The 19,092-nt window shown below is 43.5% G+C and overlaps 1 protein-coding gene across 1 annotated transcript in view; it reads right to left on the reverse strand.

Moving 5' to 3' along the window:
* Nucleotides 1–10,577: 10,577 nt before the first annotated feature.
* LOC113023072 (receptor-type tyrosine-protein phosphatase gamma-like) overlaps nt 10,578–19,092 on the reverse strand; it is a 358,096-nt gene continuing 349,581 nt past the window's right edge. The window contains exon 13 of the mRNA XM_080301449.1: nt 10,578–18,312. Within this exon, the coding sequence (XP_080157575.1) occupies nt 18,278–18,312 (35 nt within the window). The 3' untranslated portion in view covers nt 10,578–18,277. The remainder of the gene's footprint in view (nt 18,313–19,092) is intronic.

A 19,092-nucleotide genomic window follows, 5' to 3' on the forward strand; every position in this document is an offset into this window, starting at 1 on the left:
CGAATGAAACAAAAATCAACTGTGTGACAATAAATTTTCAAATTGTCATTTGCAATTTAAATTGCATCATCAGTTGATACAAATTAGTAAACTGTGCAGGCTTGAGATCCAAACAAATGTAACCAACCAAGGTGTGAAATAACAGTCTGCAAAAAACACAACACGCCAAAATATTTTCCCTGCTCCATTCTTTTCCTCTGCCTCACTTGCCCCCGCTAAATTCCCAGCATATTGCCGAATGCAATGCACCCTGCAATTACCCATTATCCAATCAAACGGAGTCAACACTTAACCATTTCCACAGCTCTGGGTCCAGCCACTTATCTGTCAGGGTTCTCAGTAGGCTTCAATAGCTGAACAGCATTGCATAATCTTATGGCTTCAAATTCATGCTACCCCAGCAGGGACAGAGGAGAGTTGGCTTTCTGTCTGAGGGGTCGTTGTTGTCAGTCACTGGCGGGGTGATTTCAGTTCTGGTCACTAACAGCAACAGCCCAGCACGCCAAGTACCTTGTCCATTACAATACACAACGCAGGGCTAATCATCTGAAAGGCCTCCAGATAGTGCTTTTTAAGCCCCTCGTAGATAATTCCCTACACATCATCTCTTTTGTTACGCTGTGAAGCTGTCATTTATGACTGTAGACACAACACTAAAACCTCCCCTTTTGTTCTTAAATTCTGTCCTTGGCCTCTCTCCACCCTGTCCTGCTCCTTCATTAAACTGACACAATACTACCCATCCCAACCCCAACCAACTCATACAGTAGGAGATTTTACCAGTGCAAGACTTTATTTTGCAGATCAGCACAGAAATACGCACAAATGTTTTTAAAAAAGCTAAACTTAAAACGCTACAATATTTAATATCTCTTTTTTAAGAAATCATAGGATTAAGATGATCAGTCAAACTGACTGACAGGCTGACTGCTGAAGGACCGCTGAGAGTTTTTCGTGCCTGTGATTTCACAGCTTTGATACTGGCTCCCTCTAGTGGTTTCAAGACACCACCGCAAGAAAAGAAGGCAAAATAGGATATTTTATCTCCACAACACTGGAGTCTGGCAACACTGGTGCATTTGAAGAAAAATGTTTATTCTCTTTAAAATCCTACGTCAAAACATTTGTTGAACAGCTATAAAGACAAATAGCAACAACAATAATAAAACAATGCAATGTGTAATGAACACAGACTGCGGAACATTTATACACAGAGCTCTATGCTAGTGTGCACACCTGGAGGAAGTTTAATTGGTTTCTCTCCCACCATTTCAGCGGGGTCTTTTCTTCTTTGAACATAAATGTTCACTTCAGCCTTTACTGCTTCTCTTAACGTTACCATGGGATCAAACATAACCAAGACTGATGCTGCTGTCATTGGAAGTGTGCTGCTCTCCAAGAAACTGCCAAAACTTTCTTCTTGGCTTTGGTTGGAGGTGGCGTTCTTCCATATTCTTTCTCCACTCCTGCACTACTCAGTGAACAACAACAAAAGTCCTTTCACATCGGTCAGGTCAGTGTCCCTTTCTCTTCAGACAGTACAGAGCTCATCAGATGATGCAGTTCAGGCTTCATACAAACGAACAAAGTTTACTGCAGCGATGCTTTCTTTGTTTTATATGGCTCAACAAAACCTGAAACCCCAACTGGAGAAAATGGTTTTAACGACAGTGGTTATCAACTTCCTCTGTTTGTGCTTCAGGCTCTGTACGTACTCACATAAACGTGGGTATTTTGTGGGTTATGTGCGTCCTCTTCCACATGACTGGTATGGTTGTGGACCACTCCAGTCAGACACATGACAGCTGATGATAAAGAAAGGTGTGCACAACAAACATTTTTCTGGTGATTTTTTTCAGTGCTGCTGTTAAGGTGACTGTTGCACATTAGAGATCTCAAACTTTAAACGGGATCAGTTTAAACATTAAATGTTACTGTGCCACTGCCCAATGCAGGAGGTGTGGAAATCGCTTTAGTTAGCAGAGTTAGCAAAGTAGTTAGCAAACTAAAATTAATTTTACTGATTAAAGTTTTCTAGTAGCTTAGATTCCAGCAGTTTAAAGACTATTTAGGAACAGATTAGAATCATGTACAACATTTATACATTTTCTTCATCATGAAATTAGTACATGCATATTTAAAACATGCTGAAAATAAAAGATTCAGTAAAAAACAATTTCCTTGTTTATTCCCTTATATTTACATTTTCTGTTCTCGGTTTCATTCTGGTTTGTGTTATTCCATGATTCCCTGTTTATTCCTGCCTCCTCTTTGTTTCCTTGTCTGACTTAAGGCCCCAGTGTACCTGCCGCAATGGCTGCTTTGCTTGCTGCTGCAACCTTGTTTCACAGTCACTTGTATTTTTACACAAATCACAGGAAGCTGCTGCAGTATTCTCCTGAATAATAAGTGTTGCCACAAAAAACAGTACCACACTTTTGCAAATTTCAAACAGTTCCACCGTCTCCCTCTGTACATCTGCATGTCTCTGAGCTTCTATACTGAAATATCATTCAAATGGCGATTAAAAACTGGCACTTGTGTTTTGAACCCAGCTTCAGCTGGCCATGGCACAACATGCCAGGTTACAAAAAGAATCAAGAGGGACACGATCTGTTGAAGCACCACAAGACTGTTGTGCGTCAAAGAACAACCTGACTGTTCTTTCTAGTATAGTGCGTTTCCCAAATGCAATTTTAGTCTGAGTACCTTTAACATATTTTCAGGCGAGAAAGTAGCTGTGCTGTGCAAACTTCAAATATCTGCTCGGTTTATCAAAATATCGCATATTTGCAAAAGTGCTTCGACGTTTTCGGAGACGTCTGTTACCCAACAGCTCGATAGCAAGCCAGGAGCTCGAGGGTCACTAGAGCCGCCGAGACCGGCACAACTCCCGGCACATCATTTTCAGATCACCGCGGACTTTCGCTGCTTGGGTTAAACGTAATATATAAGTCACTTAGACAACCTAAAAATGTTATTGTTGGGCTTTGTTCAGTGTTTTTTTTGTTCGTGAGTAAATCGGTTTGGCTGAGATTAAAGTTATTAGATTAGATAAAGTTATTAGATTAGATAAAATAAAACTTTATTAATCCCCCGGGTGGTTTTCACACAGCTGAATAAACGTCAAACAGAAAACCGATTAAACAGAAGTGTGAGATGGTCAAGAATTTATGCCAGTGTCCTGTTATATTTTAGATAGCAAGGAGCAGACGGCAGTTTCACTCCACCGAGGGAGCTCATGGAGCCCACGAATTTGGACACGACTTTTATCTTGGACAACATTCACCTCTCTGACACGTCCCCACAAAATTACTGGCCTTGCGGATCAGTTTATTGAGTCTGTTAGTATCAGCAACCCTCAATCTACTCCCCCGGCATGCAACAGCATGGAGGATTGCACTGGCCACAACAGACTCCTAGAACTCGTAGAAATGCCCAACAGATTTATTTTCCCGAGTGGATCAATATGGCTTTTACCATACTGGTCCACAGGATTGTGTCCACTGTTTGTTTGGCTGTTATTATTTATTTATTTATTTATTACTTTTAAGTTATTACAATCAGAATGGACAGGATTGGGGGATGGGAAAGGGAAAGACAAAGAAAAGAGAACTTGGAAAAAACTTAACAGAAGGAGAAGGAAAAGAAAAATGGAGGAGAGAGAGAGAGAGAGAGAGAAAGAAAGGATACTAAAAATCTGTTTCATCATCTGCAGAAAAAAAAACCAAGCAAAAACAGAACAACACAGTAGGGAAACCACAGCAACAACCTAAGTAACAGTAAATAATAAATATTGAATGTTACTGAGCAGCATGCAATATTTATGATAATGAATGATATGTCTGAAAGGCAGCAGCCAACCAAGATAGTGTGTTTGTGAGGACGTAAGCCATTACAAGCCTGAGCACCCAGCTCCAGACACCAAGAACCACCAACGCACTTGTGGGTGGGGGCATCAGCCACTGGCAGGGAGTGTGGTGGGGGCACACTCTCTGCCTGAGATGTTCTGAGAGAGGTGGAGTCTAAGAGCTCCACATTATGTACAAAATTGGTTCCAGGGCATAAAAAATGTTGTGCATGACTCATTGGTTGATCCACACAATATTAATGAAAAACTTTGTTAAAGCAATGAATACGAGAGGTGAAGGCTTCCTGTACATGTAACAAATGTTTTCAGTCAGTAATAAGAAAATAAAGGAAGGTATTTTTGTTGGTCCGCAGATCTGACGGAGACAGAGAAAAGTCATTTAGACAGCATTCTACATATACAGCATGTACTGCTTTCAAGAATATTGTCAAATAATATTCTATGGAATTACAAGGGACCAAATTATGCTGGGCAAGTTGAAAGCATACGAACATACAAGTTGATGAACTTGAACATATCACTAAAGATGACTTTTTTTCACTCTCACTAATTGTCCCCAGCCAATCTGGACAACAACGGTGACAACCCTGGAGAAACCAAGCTAGAGAAACACAACTAGAGGAAGTGGAGCCTGTCAGTGCATATTTTACAATCGATTTTTAAAAACATTATTTCCACTTTTCTCAGAAACTAGGCCTGATAGAACATGACACTTTCTGCAACACAATTAATACATTTACACAATTTGTGTAGTTTGTGCCTGTGTACACCTGTGTGTACACCTGTGTGCACACCTGTGTGGATCAGCACGCTTGTATTCAAAAGGTTTCTCCATGTAAGGATCTCTTAGAGGCTGTCGGGAATTATAACCCCGTCCCCCAGGGCATGAAGCAGGCAAGGAGGAGATCCAGGCCCCAGACATCCAGAGGCCCCCACAGTGCGAGAGCCCAAGGAGGACCATTGGAGGGGCAACCATGCCACCCTCCTGGGAAAAGCTGACGAGAGCTCCAGACAAGGGGTCACCCAGCAGCCACGGAGCAGAAGCCAGAGGGGACTGCAGTGACATGCCCACGGGCTCTGCCGGCAACCAGGTGCACCAGAGTGGACTGACAGGCCCTGTCAAGAAGCCACCGGCAGTGAGCCGGTATATACCTGAACGCCCAGCCCCGGACAACAAGAGCCACCAATACGTCTGAGGGCATCAGCCACCGGCAGGGAGTGTGGTGAAGGGAGATAAGGATCCATAACTTGGGGAGCCTGAGATGTTCATGCATTCCCACCCTCATGCACACATATACAAATACTCAACCAACGTGGAGACAGACACAAATAGAAACTGTACACACAATCACACTCCCCAAACAAATTCTATACCCCAGGTCCAGGTACCCTCGCCCCCAGAGGGGGAAACCAAACCTAGACCCAGGAGGTGTTAACCTTTTCCCTGTGGTGGAAACAAGCAGATCGCCCCGGCTCAGCAGCAGCAGGGAGGATCCGCACATCAGACTCCAATGGGACAGCCAACGCCTGCTTCCAGCCCCTCCACCCCAATGGCTAACAGAAAATGGGGGTGTAAGAAGACCTCAAACCTCCCTCCGCGCGCTCATATGTAGTGTTGCTGCATGCTGTTCTAAAGTGCATTTGAAACACGCGAAGGCATGGTGCTTCCTGCCAGAGAGCAGCAGGTGTCAGCACGGGCCCTTCTGAGAACCCTCAGTGTCTACATGCATTTATTCACTGTGGCTCTCAGACGAGGCAGATGCATCTCTCACCCTCTCCTTCCCCTTATCTTCCCTGCTTGCTGCTTCTTTGTCCTTGTCTGGTCTTGTCTGACTCTAACCTTGAGAGAGCCTCTCATTCTCGCTCTTGTTCTCTAAAACCTAAAGAAGAACCATGGATTTGATCCGCTGGTCCCTTAATGCAATTGACACTCTCTTCTCGACGACAAGCCTGGGGTCGGGAGAACCCCAGTGTCCTGGAGGGACGTTCCCTGCTGGATACACGATGAACGGGTGGCAGAAGTAGCACGTCGTGTCCCTGGTGGGACTGTCTATTGAGGACATTGAAGACATCTACCTTTTTGGAACCATGATAACGGGGTTCTTGCTAATCAGAGCTGGCTCGGTCCTGGCTTATCGAAAATTTAAGAAAGCGCTGACTACTGTTCAAACCCCCACAAAGCTGGCCGCTATGATTGAAACTGTGGGAAGAGCTGTGAGTAGACTGTTCTTACTGAACGCAATATGGGAAAGATCTTGGAGGAGCTCGCAACGGATGACACAACAGGAGACCAGTGATGGACATTAAGAACGACTGTAAAATTGATGCAGTTTGTTCATCCCAAAACAACATTTACAACATCTCTTGCGGCTACCCCCCACCCTGACGGCACCGACTGGACAACGGTTGAAGGTTGACGTCGAGGAGAACAACAATTTATCCTAGAGATACGAGAACAACCTGACTCTCTGCCCTATTCCTCAAGGTCACCTGCATAGGCTGCGGACTGTTGATTTTAGCCTAAGAGGCAAAAGGACACTCTCTAAGGCTGAACACAAGACACACACACACACACACACACACACACACACACACACACACACACACACACACACACATACTGATATGCCCTCACCACTACCCTCCCCCACCTGAATCCAATGCCTCCCACTGGAATATTTGCCCATGTTGCTTGTCTGTGTTTTTTATTGTGTTATGGTGTCATGATATCTGTGCTTTCTTTATGTGCTATCTGGGGTCAGTTCCCCCGCTGACCTCAGTAGGCACCCCCGCTTTCTGGAACACACCAAGGCCAGGGGGCTGCTGCCGATCCGGGGCCTGCAGCAGCAGCCCCCTGACCGAGTTTAAAAAGCTCGGTGCTTTTCCTTGACATTTTGCCGTGATGTTTCAAAGAGCCGGAAAAGTAAATAGTAAGTAAATAGACAGAAACGAAGCAGGTTGAATCATCTTGTGTCCAGTCAGTGTCTGTGTCTGCCCCGGCTCCCACGCTGTCGCCTGCAGCTCCACCCTCGTCTGGCCCGGCCTCCGAGTCTTCGTCCCCGCCTGGCCCGGCCTCCGAGTCTTCGCCCTCGCCTGGCCCGGCCTCCGAGTCTTCAGCTCCGCCTGGCCCGGCTTCGAGTCTTCAGCGCCGCCTGGTCCGGCCTCCGAGTCTTCAGCTCCGCCTGGTCCAGCCTCCGTGTCTTCGCCTTCAGCGTCGCCTGGTCCAGCCTCCGTGTCTTCGCCTTCAGCGTCGCCTGGTCCTGCCTCTCTCCGTCTAGCTTCATCTACGCCTGAGGTCTCCATGCCGTCTCGTCCTGCACGTCCTGTCCGGCCTACTCGTCCTGCACGTCCTGCACGTCCTGTCCGGCCTACTCGTCCTACTCGTCCTGCACGTCCTGTCCGGCCGCTTTCCAGGCCGATGACTGGACATCGTTGCCGTTATGGACGGGCCCCTGAACTGCGCCGGTGCCTCCCGCCCGGCCGGCCTCCTGACCTGCTCCGTCGCCGCCGGTGCCTCCCGCCTGCCCGGCCTCCTGAACTGTTTTCTGGGCTCTTGGGCCGTCAGCCTCTGGGCCGCCCCCCCGAACTGCCTGGGTTTGGACTGTTGTGCCGTCAGCCTCTGGGCTGGCCCCTTGAACATTTTGTGACCTGTTTTTCCTGGCCGCCTGCGCCTGTCGTGAGCCTGTTTTTGTTCTGTTGCTTTCCTGGCTCTAGTGTTTGCACTTTTTTTTGTTTCTGGCTCCTTGTGTTCGGTTTGTTTCGAGCCCTCCTTCCTGTTTTCCCCCACCGCCCACCCTGGTTGGGTTGTTTTTTGTTTTGGTGTCGGTTTGGGCCAGCCCTTTAGAGGGGGATACTGTTAGGATGCCTGGGTCGTCGACCCAGGGTTTTTGAGTTTATTATATTATTTATAATTTCTAGTCTTTGGGTTTTTGTTAGAGTCATGTCTTATGGTTTGTCTCTGTGTAATCCTTAGTTGCTGTCTCCCCTGTCCGCTATATTCCCGTGTCCAGTCAGTGTCTGTGTCTGTCCCACGTCTCTGTTCCCTCTGTAGTGCCTGCATGTGAGTCTGTCTTTTGTTCAGTCTGTGTTATGTGTTTCCTGTTTTACTTTGAAGGTCTCTGTCTTATCTCAGTGTGTTCAGTTTACGCTTCCTTGTCTCGTTAGTTCTGATTTGCCCCCAGCTGTGTTTCCCTCCTGTTGTCCATTCCCTGATTGCTCCCTCTGTGTATTTAAGCCCTGTGTTTCAGTTTGTCATTGTTGCGATCTACTCTTATCTACCCTCATGTATGCTGTGTGTTTTGTTTTTCCCTGCCTACGTTAATGTTTGTACTTTGGAGGTTTGTTACTTTGAGTTCAGCATTAAAGCTGTTTTTTGAGTTCACGTCTGTCTCCGGAGTCAGCACTTTTGGTCCTTTTCCTGCCTGCTCACAGCCGTTTCATAACAGAACATAAGCGTTTCAGATGTCTCAGTGTGGAAAAACAACTGTTCGGAAATGATTGAAAACACTAGTGTGCACGCAGAGCGTTTTTAGACGAAAACGAGTATGAGTATGGAATGGCCACACTAAGTGGTCTTAGTTACAAGTGTGAAAACTCAAGCTCCTTTTCCAGAGGGCATTTCTGTAAAGGTCGGAGGTATGAGCCACTCCATCACCACGCCTTTTACTTCATAAAGTGAGTGTTATCAAACTGTATAACACTGCATAACTAAAGGAATACATGCGTCCTCTACAGTGAAGGTCCTAGTTGAGTTTTCCTTCCCACTTTTCTATAGTAACAGAAAAATGCCATCAATATTAAAAGGTTGCGCCCATTATTGAATTTTCAGGAAAGAAAGTTTAAAAAAATATTTTTGTCTTTTTTCTGGTGACCATGCTTTTTTAAAAAAGCCAACAACCCAGAAACATAAGGGGGGCGGGGGGTGTTTTTTTGGTAGATGATGTTTAGCATTGTTGTTGAGCTTCTGTTTTTTATATCTTTTGAAGCGTCTCTTCATCTGAAATACTGCAGTACACAGCAGTGATGTAAAGCAAAGTCATATTAGGAAGGGTCAGCAAGAGAACGGAACACGGGTTTCTGCATGGGAAGGAGACGTTGTTAAAACAAAAGTACGTGTGTTCCTCTTATTGTTTCATCATTCAACATATCATCTGTTTTGTGCAGTTTGAAAAAACAGTTTCACATATTCATTCAGAACGCAAAACCACAAGAGTTTATTTCTAGTACAGGTACAGGATATCATCGAAAAACATCCTCATGTCAAAGAAAAGAATAAGTGTGTGTGTGTGTGTGTGTGAGAGAGAGAGAGAACATTGTAACCAGAGCAGGAAAACTGAGCCTGCTCTTTGCCTGTAAGCCACAGAATCACCATAAAGCTAGTTCTAGAAGGAAACAACTAAAAGAACTTCAGTCTGCAAGCACAGATCTTTAACAGGGATCCAGGATTCAGTCAAATATGTCAAATCTCAAAGAGTGTGCCTAAATCAGATGAAGTTTGAGCCCTACATTATTACTTGTTCTTAACGAATCATGCATGACAATATCCAAGTTTTTTGCTTATAAATTTACCAGGTTAAAGTTAATTTTATTTTGTTTGTGGAATATTACCCCCTGCTCTGTTTTATTGTTGTTTATTTTTAATAACAGTCTTAACGGGTCTTTACCTTACGAGATTAAGTGCCTTGAGGCGATTGTTGTCATGATGTAGAGCTATATACATTGAATTGAATTGAACCACTTTCAGTATATGAATCACAGCTGCCTTGTGTAGGGACTGAGCATGTGCAGCTCCCAACATGAGGACAGGACACCAATACTACTTTTACAGCATGAACTTTTCACTCTCTAGGGGTCATAGTACACTTACTGCATCTAACAATGCAAGCACCTCTTAGGAGTTTTCTTACACTTGATGATGGAGATACCCGATGGCACTCTAAGATCTTTTAAATACTCTTTATATTGTACATTGTGTATATAGTTTTATTATTTTTGACACATTGTGTTTAATAGAGGAGCAGGTGCAAGTATCTGCATCTATCTTCACTGTTAGACACTACTTGGGATTTTATTTTCGTGTTTTTTTGTGTGTGGTTTGTGGTGCCTTTGTTTAGGCATTTAGTCCCATTCTTTCGAGACAACATGCAAGATTTAAAATCTTTTCATTTATCAGTTGTTTGTCCTAGATAAGATCTCATTCTTGATTGGGTGTTGTGGGTCATGTGACTGTTCACAGGCAATTTAAGATGGCGCTGCTTAGTGTTTCACTGTCTGATGAAGAGCAGGTGTGCTTTGAACATCAATTCGTTTTCCTTCCAGTGTTTCGGCTCTGCACCGGATGAGGATGTGTGGGGATTCGTTTTTGTTCTCTATTAAATAGAATATTGTAATTTTGTACTGAAAGCCAGAGAGATTAGAAAACCTGAATCAACATGTCAACAAGAAAACAGAAGAAAGTCAAAGTTGGAGGTTAAGTTTACAATTCATTTTTACACTGGTGTTTGTTTGTTTTTTTAATCTTGACTAAATTTGCTAAAAACAAAGAGTGTTTACTTTGAACACATTTAAGCTGCTGCTAAAAGCAAATGAACATGAATGATAAGGCCCTGCATTGTCCTTCTTCTGACACAGCTACAATGTTTAATCGTTGCTGTGTGTGTCCACCCTCCACAAACTCGTTTATGTGGCAACACACACACACACACACACAGACACACACGCACACAGACACACACGCACACAGACACACACACACACACACACACACACACACACACACACACACACACACACACACACACACATTTAGTTGTACAAATCGTGGTCCATGGTTATCAACACTTGGTCAGGTTATCTGTTATTGTTCTGTGCACATGAGTGCTTGACAGGTTAAACCTAACTATTGTAGCTCAACCATTAGCCATAACTAGTGATGTGCGGATCGATCCTGAAATATCGATTCCTCCGATACCAATCATTTATGTTCTAGAATCGATTCTCACATTAAAATATTGATATTTTAGTAATTTAGGGTAAGTTTGTAGTTTATCATTAACAGGAACACAGTGGAAAGAAACTATAACATTCGGATTGTCTACATTCAAAGGAACTACTTCCTCTTCCGCCTTTCATAGTCATGTGCGAAATACGGCTGTATAAATGTCTCGCAGCCCCTTGGCGTGTGCACTCACAACAATGGCTGAGCGTAATTGTGCGGACATATTTTACCTCCACAAACAGCTGAGACATGGTTAACTGTTCTCCCACTAGGAGCTCAGTCTGAGTGGAGTTTTTTTTCTCCTCCTCTCACCTCATGTTATGTATTTTCGTTGTTTTTTTTCCCTATCAGCCTACCTTTCTGACATGTCTCCCCCATGTGATGTTTGTGTAAAGTTGGTCAGAAGGTTCCTTTGTAAGTTACATTAGTGTGCTGCCTGCTGCAACCCTAATTTCCTTCGGGATTAATAAAGTATTCTGATTCTGATTCTGATTAGCGATACATATGGCAAAAAAAGTGAGATGTTGTGGCCATACTTGCCAACCTTGAGACCTCAGAATTAGGGAGCTCCATGAGCTCCCTCGGTGGAGTGAAACTGCCGTCTGCTCCTTGCTATCTAAAATATAACCGGGCGCTGACTTAAGCTCTCGGCCGTCTCACACTTCTGTTTAATCAGTTTTCTGTTTAACGTTTATTCAGCTGTGTGAAAACCCCGGAGGAACCCTCCCGAGGGATTAAAAAAGTTACATTTAATTTAATTTAATCTAATAACTTTAATCTCACGAACAAATAAAACACTGAAAAAGCCAAACAATAACATTTTTAAGTTATCAAAGTGACTTATATATCATGTTTAACCCGAGTAGTGAAAGACAGCGGGGGTTTGAAGACGATGTGTCGGTCGGCTTGTAACAACCCTTATTGTTTTATAGCACCACTGTGCTAGGAGGGGGAGTCTCCTAGGGGGTGTGTGAGTATAGCGTGGCAGCCATTACATGCTGCTCGTGTTCTGTTCTCAGGATAGACCTCACCATTGTAACGGCCTGGCACCGGCGACTACCGATCCCCGCACATGTATGTACGGACAGTGTAGAGCCGTGGAGACCTGGCTTGTATGGTCTTATGTTGCTGACAAGGAATAAAGGTCTGTTGTTTAATTTAACTGACTGGCTTCGAGTTATCCGGCTAACCTCCACACCACATGCCCGTGGGACCTGCTAGCCACTCCTTCCTCGCCAGACTGCTGTTACAAAGTGGCGCACGAACATTGTTCTCTGGATCTTCATCGTCATCCAGACCGACAGAGGGTGGGCTCGGATATTTTTCCAGTGTTTTTCAACGATCGACACTTCGGCTGAGGTGGTGTGTTTTTTTTTCTCTTCGTGGGGCTGCGTTGGCCTGGCCGATAGGACGCCGTGAAGGAGCCGACTCCCCGCGATTTCAACGATATTTGCAGGCCCGGAAGACCACCGACCAATCACTTGACACGCTTGCCTGCCGAGGGAGAGTACTCCGTGAGTAACTGTACGTTCCGTCGGACCACCAACTCAATGATATTGGACCATTACGACATAGGCGGCGCTAAGGCTACAGTGACTTTGACTCAGTGTTCATTCAGAGGGACGTGTTGTTTTGTGTGAAGCATTGAAGCATCAGAGTGTGCATGGACGCTCTCTGTCTGACTGATATATGTGCTTAGGTACTGTGTGTGAACGCTCTTTTCACTTCGCCATAACTTTTGTGGGAGCGAGTTGTTTCCACACTTTTAAAATGGCGTCCCACGCAGACACGAGAAGTGAGGAAGATGGCTGCGACCCGGATGCTGAGGCGCCTGGCCTGACAAAGTACATCATCCCTCACTCTACACCTCTTTACCTCAACCTTGAAGTGGAAAACTTGGAAGCAGAGGTCGAGAAGCCCCGAGTTTGCTTACAGGATTCGCTGGCGCGGCAGAAGAGCCTGCTGAAGTGTTTGGATCATGGAGCTACGGGAGAGCCGGGAGAGCGGCCATCTCCCCAACCCCGCCGGTGCCTCGTAATGACCGCTGGTTGGACGGGTACCAGGTGGACTAACCGTTATCATACGAACAAACTTGAGGTTGACTGAGGGTTGGTTTCATGCAAGATGTATGTAATGTAATTATTCTGTTCATAAGGGGTGATTACTTATTCTGTTCCACTGAACCCTCGTCATCGCAGCCCATGAGAGCCTTTGGTTTTCTGTTGTACTGATTTGAGCAACCGCTTGTGTTGTATGTTTGACTGTTTCCCTTGTCTGGGACCATCTCCAGAGGATGACTAGCCAGTAACACTGCATGTTTTATATTGTTTGCTTCAAGAACTAACTTTTTTTGACTGTACCAATGCTATAAGGGTGTATAACAATTCCTCCACAGCCTGCTTACTACCTAAAGTAGCTATGTATAGTGAAAGGGGGTAGCAGGAGAGCTGGCTTGTATGGTCTTATTGTATGGTCTTTCTTTGCAAGCTCCTTTGACTGTATGGTCTTATGTTGCTGACAAGGAATAAAGGTCTGTTGTTTAATTTAACTGACTGACTTCAAGTTATCCGGCTAACCTCCACACCACATGCCCGTGGGACCTGCTAGCCGCTCCTTCCTCGCCAGACTGCTGTTACAGGCTCAGATATTTGAAGTTTACACAGCTACATTCTCACCTGAAAATATTTTAAAAGGTTTTTTGCGACCCAGAAAGAGAAATAAGAGTAATATTAAAACTAAGTAGCTGCCGCCATTGTTGGAGACTGGAATTGGCAGGGCCGCGCTATAAATTCTGTGATATGGTTTTTCAATTTTGTTGTCCGGGTGGAAAATCGGGAGAAATTCGGGAGAATGGTGGCTCCGGGAGATTTTCGGGAGGGGCACTGAAATTCAGTATTCTCCCGGAAAAATCGGGAGAGTTGGCATGTATGGTTGTGGCAACATCACTAACCTTGTCAAACACCTCAGAGTAAATCATATCACAGAATATGAGGAGTGTATGTTGAGGCGAACTGAAGAGGAGGAGAGGGACGGGTGCTGCTAGGGCGAGACAGACGTCTCTCATGGACTCCTTTAGTGCTGCAGGCAGGCAAGGTGTTCAAATAGCACAACTTCAGATTTTTTATTTCTATATGATGAACTCTACATTCTTAAGTGATAAGAACAAGTAATCTGATGTCCTGTGATCATTATGACGCTATAATTTGAGATACAATAAATAAAATAAGCTTTTGTACAGAGTATCGGTATCGGATCAGTATCGTCGATACCACCCTGAATATTACTTGGTATCGGATCGGAAAGGAAATCAGTGGTATCACACATCACTAGCCATAACTGTTCCAATGCATGAGTACTGTCACAGAGAATAAAGGTAGGAACACAAGATCAAAACTGCATTGTAGTTAGGAAAGTGTAAATGAATGTTAGAATGTGAAATGCGTGCTAGCACAAGCACTGCTTTCAGGTTTCCGAAAAACAAATGCAGATATGGTGACTATATGAGGATGTTTTGTTTTAAATATGTAGTATAGTATTAAATATGTTAAGCACCTAAATACTTAAAGCAGCAGTTCTTTTTTTCATAAAGGAAGTAACGTATAATAAAGAAGAACGTTGAGTATTAAAGCCTGTGTAGACTTTACGTACTGTTGAAAACCCTGTTTTGGATCAGTGAAATTATTGCATAGATCTGTTATTGAGCCCACTGCAGAGAGAACCAAAACATTCTCATCCCAAAACGTAAGATACCGATGCTATGTGACAAATCATCAGTATGTTGTCCTTTCGGAAACATGAGAACCGTTTGGAATGAATCTAGACATGGCCTGTAAAATGGCCTGTATTTGTCTAGTGCTTTTCTAGTCCCTAAGGACCCCAAAGCGCTTTACACAACCAGTCATCCACCCATTCACACACTGGTGATGGCAGCTACATTGTAGCCACAGCCACCCTGGGGCGCACTGACAGAGGCGACATGTACATTTATTTTACTTTCTCATCATGAATTGCTTTGGAAAACACTATCTAATACGACTAAGGTTAGGGTTAGGTCTGGAATACACGGCTGAAATGTCTGTTACCGCCAGGAGCGTCATTCTCTTGAATTCCATCCACAATCAGGCGCGCATCATAGTGACGTGGATGGTTACTTCTCGCGTTACTATGAAACACCTCGGGACGTGACAAATCATTGGTATGCTACGCGTTGGGAATGAGAATGGGCTTAATGAACTGCAGATCAGTCTGGTTCAAACTACAGGGTGGGCCATTAATATGGCTAAACTGTAATAAAATGGGAATGGTTGGTGATACTAAAGTCCTGTTTGTGGCACATTAGTATATGTGAGGGGGCAAACTCCTCAAGATGGGTGGTGACCATGGTGGCCATTTAGAAGTCGGCCATCTTGGATACAACTTTTGTTTTTTCAATAGGAAGAGGGCCATGTGACACATCAGACTTATTGGTAATGTCACAAGAAAAACAATGGTGTGCTTGGTTTCAACGTAACTTTATTCTTTCATGAGTTATTTACAAGTTTCTGACCACTTATAAAATGTGTTCAATGTGCTGCCCATTGTGTTGGATTGTCAATGCAACCCTCTTCTCCCACTCTTCACACACTGATAGCAACACCGCAGGAGAAATGCCAGCACAGCCATCCAGTATCTGTAGTTTCAGGTGCTGCACATCTCGTATCTTCACACAAAGATAAAAGTCTAAGATAAGATAACTCTTTATTGTCATTGCACAGTCATACATAGTACAGTACTACAATGAAATTGGAAAACTGTCCTACGTCGGCACTACATATAACACAACACGACACGATATGACACATCACAACGCAACAAACAACACAACACAGTATACTAACTTAGTATAAAAAAGAAGAAGAATAAGTGTATGTGGGTCAGATCGGGAGACCTTGGGGGCCATTCAACTGGCCCACGACGACCAATCCACTTTCCAGGAAACTGTTCATCTAGGATGCTCGGACCTGGCACCCATAATGTGGTGGTGCACCATCTTGCTGGAAAAACTCAGGGAACGTGCCAGCTTCAGTGCATAAAGAGGGAAACACATCATCATGTAGCAATTTCAAATATCCAGTGGCCTTGAGGTTTCCATTGATGAAGAATGGACCCACTATCGTTGTTCCCCATATACCACACCAAACCATCACTTTTGTTGTTCCAACAGTCTTGGAGGGATGCATCCAATGTGGGTTAGTGTCAGACCAGTAGCGGTGGTTTTGTTTGTTAACTTCACCATTCACATAAAAGTTTGCCTCATCACTGAACAAAATCTTCTGCGTGAACTGAGGGTCCTGTTCTGATTTTTGTTTTGCCCATTCTGCAAATTCTGTGCACCGATCTGGGTCATCCTCGCTGAGATGCTGCAGTAGCTGGAGTTTGTAAGGGTGCCATTTCTGAGTAGCTAATATCACGAAACTTAGCAAGCAGTTTGCTAACTGTAGCATGGGAGATGGGTGGTCTCGTACGTGTCTTGCATTGAAATCTGCTGCAATGACCCGGTTACTGTGTTCACCAGATATCAACACAATTTTGATCCGCTCCTCACATGTTAACCTCTTCGACATGTCAATAGCTGTGAACAAAGAGAAACTTGTAAATAACTCATGAAAGAATAAAGAATAAAGTTGCGTTGAAACCAAGCACACCATAGACAAGGCAATTGTCTATGGTGTGAAGATACAAGATGTGCAGCACCTGAAACTACGGCCTATGCTGGCATTTCTCCTGCGGTGTTGCTATCAGTGTGTGAAGAGTGGGAGAAGAGGGTTGCATTGACAATCCGACACAACGGGCAGCACATTGAACACATTTTATAAGTGGTCAGAAACTTGTAAATAACTCATGAAAGAATAAAGTTATGTTGAAACCAAGCACACCATTGTTTTTCTTGTGACATTACCAATAAGTTTGATGTGTCACATGGCCCTCTTCCTATTGAAAAAACAAAAGTTGTATCCAAGATGGCCGACTTCTAAATGGTCACCATGGTCACCACCCATCTTGAGGAGTTTGCCCACTCACATATACTAATGTGCCACAAACAGGACTTTAATATCACCAACCATCACCAGCCATATAAATGGCCCACCCTGTACATCAGGTGCTTGTGAGCTCTACCTGTTTGTGTTCTTAACTGATGCTTGGCTGTCAGGATGAAAACAAAAATCCTTTTCAAAGGAATATCATGTGTTTGTGGTCAATATTTGTGTGAATCTCTCTCTACATATATGTGTGTGTGTGTGTGTGTGTGTGTGTGTGTGTGTGTGTGTGTGTGTGTGAGAGAGAGAGAGAGAGAGAGAGAGAGTGCAGATGACATAGCAGCATACAAGAATATAGAGGACTAAAGAAGTCCACCTTCGTTTGGCTGAATCAGCTGTGAGTAGCAGAATAGTAATCTATAGGACATGATGGAAATCAGTCTGATTCAGGAGGCCACAAAGGACGTGTACAAAAATCACAAAGTTATTATGATAAGGATATATTTATATATGTATACATACGGTACTCCCATATATTAAAAAGCATATTATGAATTATACAAAGAATTAACCATAAAAGTTCACAGTAGCAGTGGTTACACCACATAGGTATCCTAATTTGGATGTGAATAATGGTGTAACAACAAAACAATGGAAACAATAAATAAATCAGTTTAAATAAATACTTGTTCATGGTCATCCTTCCATGAGCTTCTTCCCATTAATCTTGTGATTAATGAATAGTAACATGATGTGTGAGCATGGTGTAGGACGTCATGATGAGCAGAAGTCAGACATCTTGTTATAGAGACAGAAAACTTGTGATGTCCTTCACAGAAGCGGTTGGCTTAACAAGTCAAAGCCCTGAAATGTCTCCATAAAAAAAGTCTGATTGAGGAAAATCCAAGTGAGTCTGCTTTAGTATATGTAGGCTGTAACACTACACTGAATAGTGCAAACAAGAAAAGACAAAAAGTGTTTCTCGCTGCCCACTGACACTGTTGTGAAACTTAAAAACAGGTGTAAACCCTTCAGTAGGAGAACAATAAGACATAAATTGGTGAAAAAAAATAAATATCAAAACTTTATATCTGTGTAAAAAAGTAATCAGGTTATTAATTTTAACCAAGAGTCTGGCGAAAAAGGCATTGGAAAGTCCTGTCCACGATAGTTCCTTGACGTTTTTCAAAGATAAGTGCTTCTTTTATGGGCTCAGGAACAACACAGGTGTTTTGGATCCACGGGACAGGCTCTTCAGCAGAGCTCCTTGTTCTGAAGAGCCTGTTTCAGACCAACAGCTCCATACTCTCGGACCGGTCTGACACAGTCAGTATTGTCTCATTAAAATCTCTGGCCAGAAGACCCAAACCATTCACGTTGACACTGATGGGCCTAAGTAGAGTCCTGTATAGGAACTGGTACTGGTCCTGGGAAGGAAATGGACAGACAAGAAAAAAAGGGAAGAGAGCAATATTAATAATGTACCAAAATAATTTTGCTGCACTAGGCATATAAAGAAAAACGAAGTTGAAAATATGACAATACTTGTGATACATGTGTATTCCTTAAACTAGATAAGAAATACATACGTTGGCCAAAACATTGTGTTCTCTGTTGTGGTGCAACTTTATATACAGATCTGGGATAAATTCGACAGTAAGTGCAGTTATTTCTCATAGTCAGTATATTGGACACAGGAGAATTCAGCTGGCTTCTCTCATCCATGTTAGGGGAGTCTATAGACTTTGGTTCTATGTAGAATTGAAGAAGCCATGCTGGTTTAAAGTTGCAGTGTGTAAAATCTCAGATGTCATCAGATTGCACTTTGCAGTCAACTGAATTCTGTTTTATTCCCCTTGTATATTCAAATTAAAGCAGACGCTGTAGGACAAAAACTGTGTTCACTGCTCATCTGTACCAAGTATACGCTGTCAGTGTGCTGTTTACCTTAGCTATCAATGTGTTCACATCTATTTACTTTGGATGAGGCTGAAGATATCCTTAACTTTTCTGTCGGTAAGCACGGGTGTCTTCATCAGTCCTGCTAGCTGTTGTTACCAAAACCTTCTTTGAAGCAGATCTAACATTGTTACACTGGGAAACATAGCAAAAAAAAGCATTGCATGTCTAATCTGCTAACAATGGGACTCCATCTTAGATGATAACACAGGTATGCTCCTTCATTTCTTGAGACTCTTAAAGGTTTA

This window comes from Astatotilapia calliptera, chromosome 5 (assembly GCF_964374335.1).
Source record: "Astatotilapia calliptera chromosome 5, fAstCal68.1, whole genome shotgun sequence".
Classification (NCBI taxonomy): Eukaryota; Metazoa; Chordata; class Actinopteri; order Cichliformes; family Cichlidae; genus Astatotilapia; species Astatotilapia calliptera.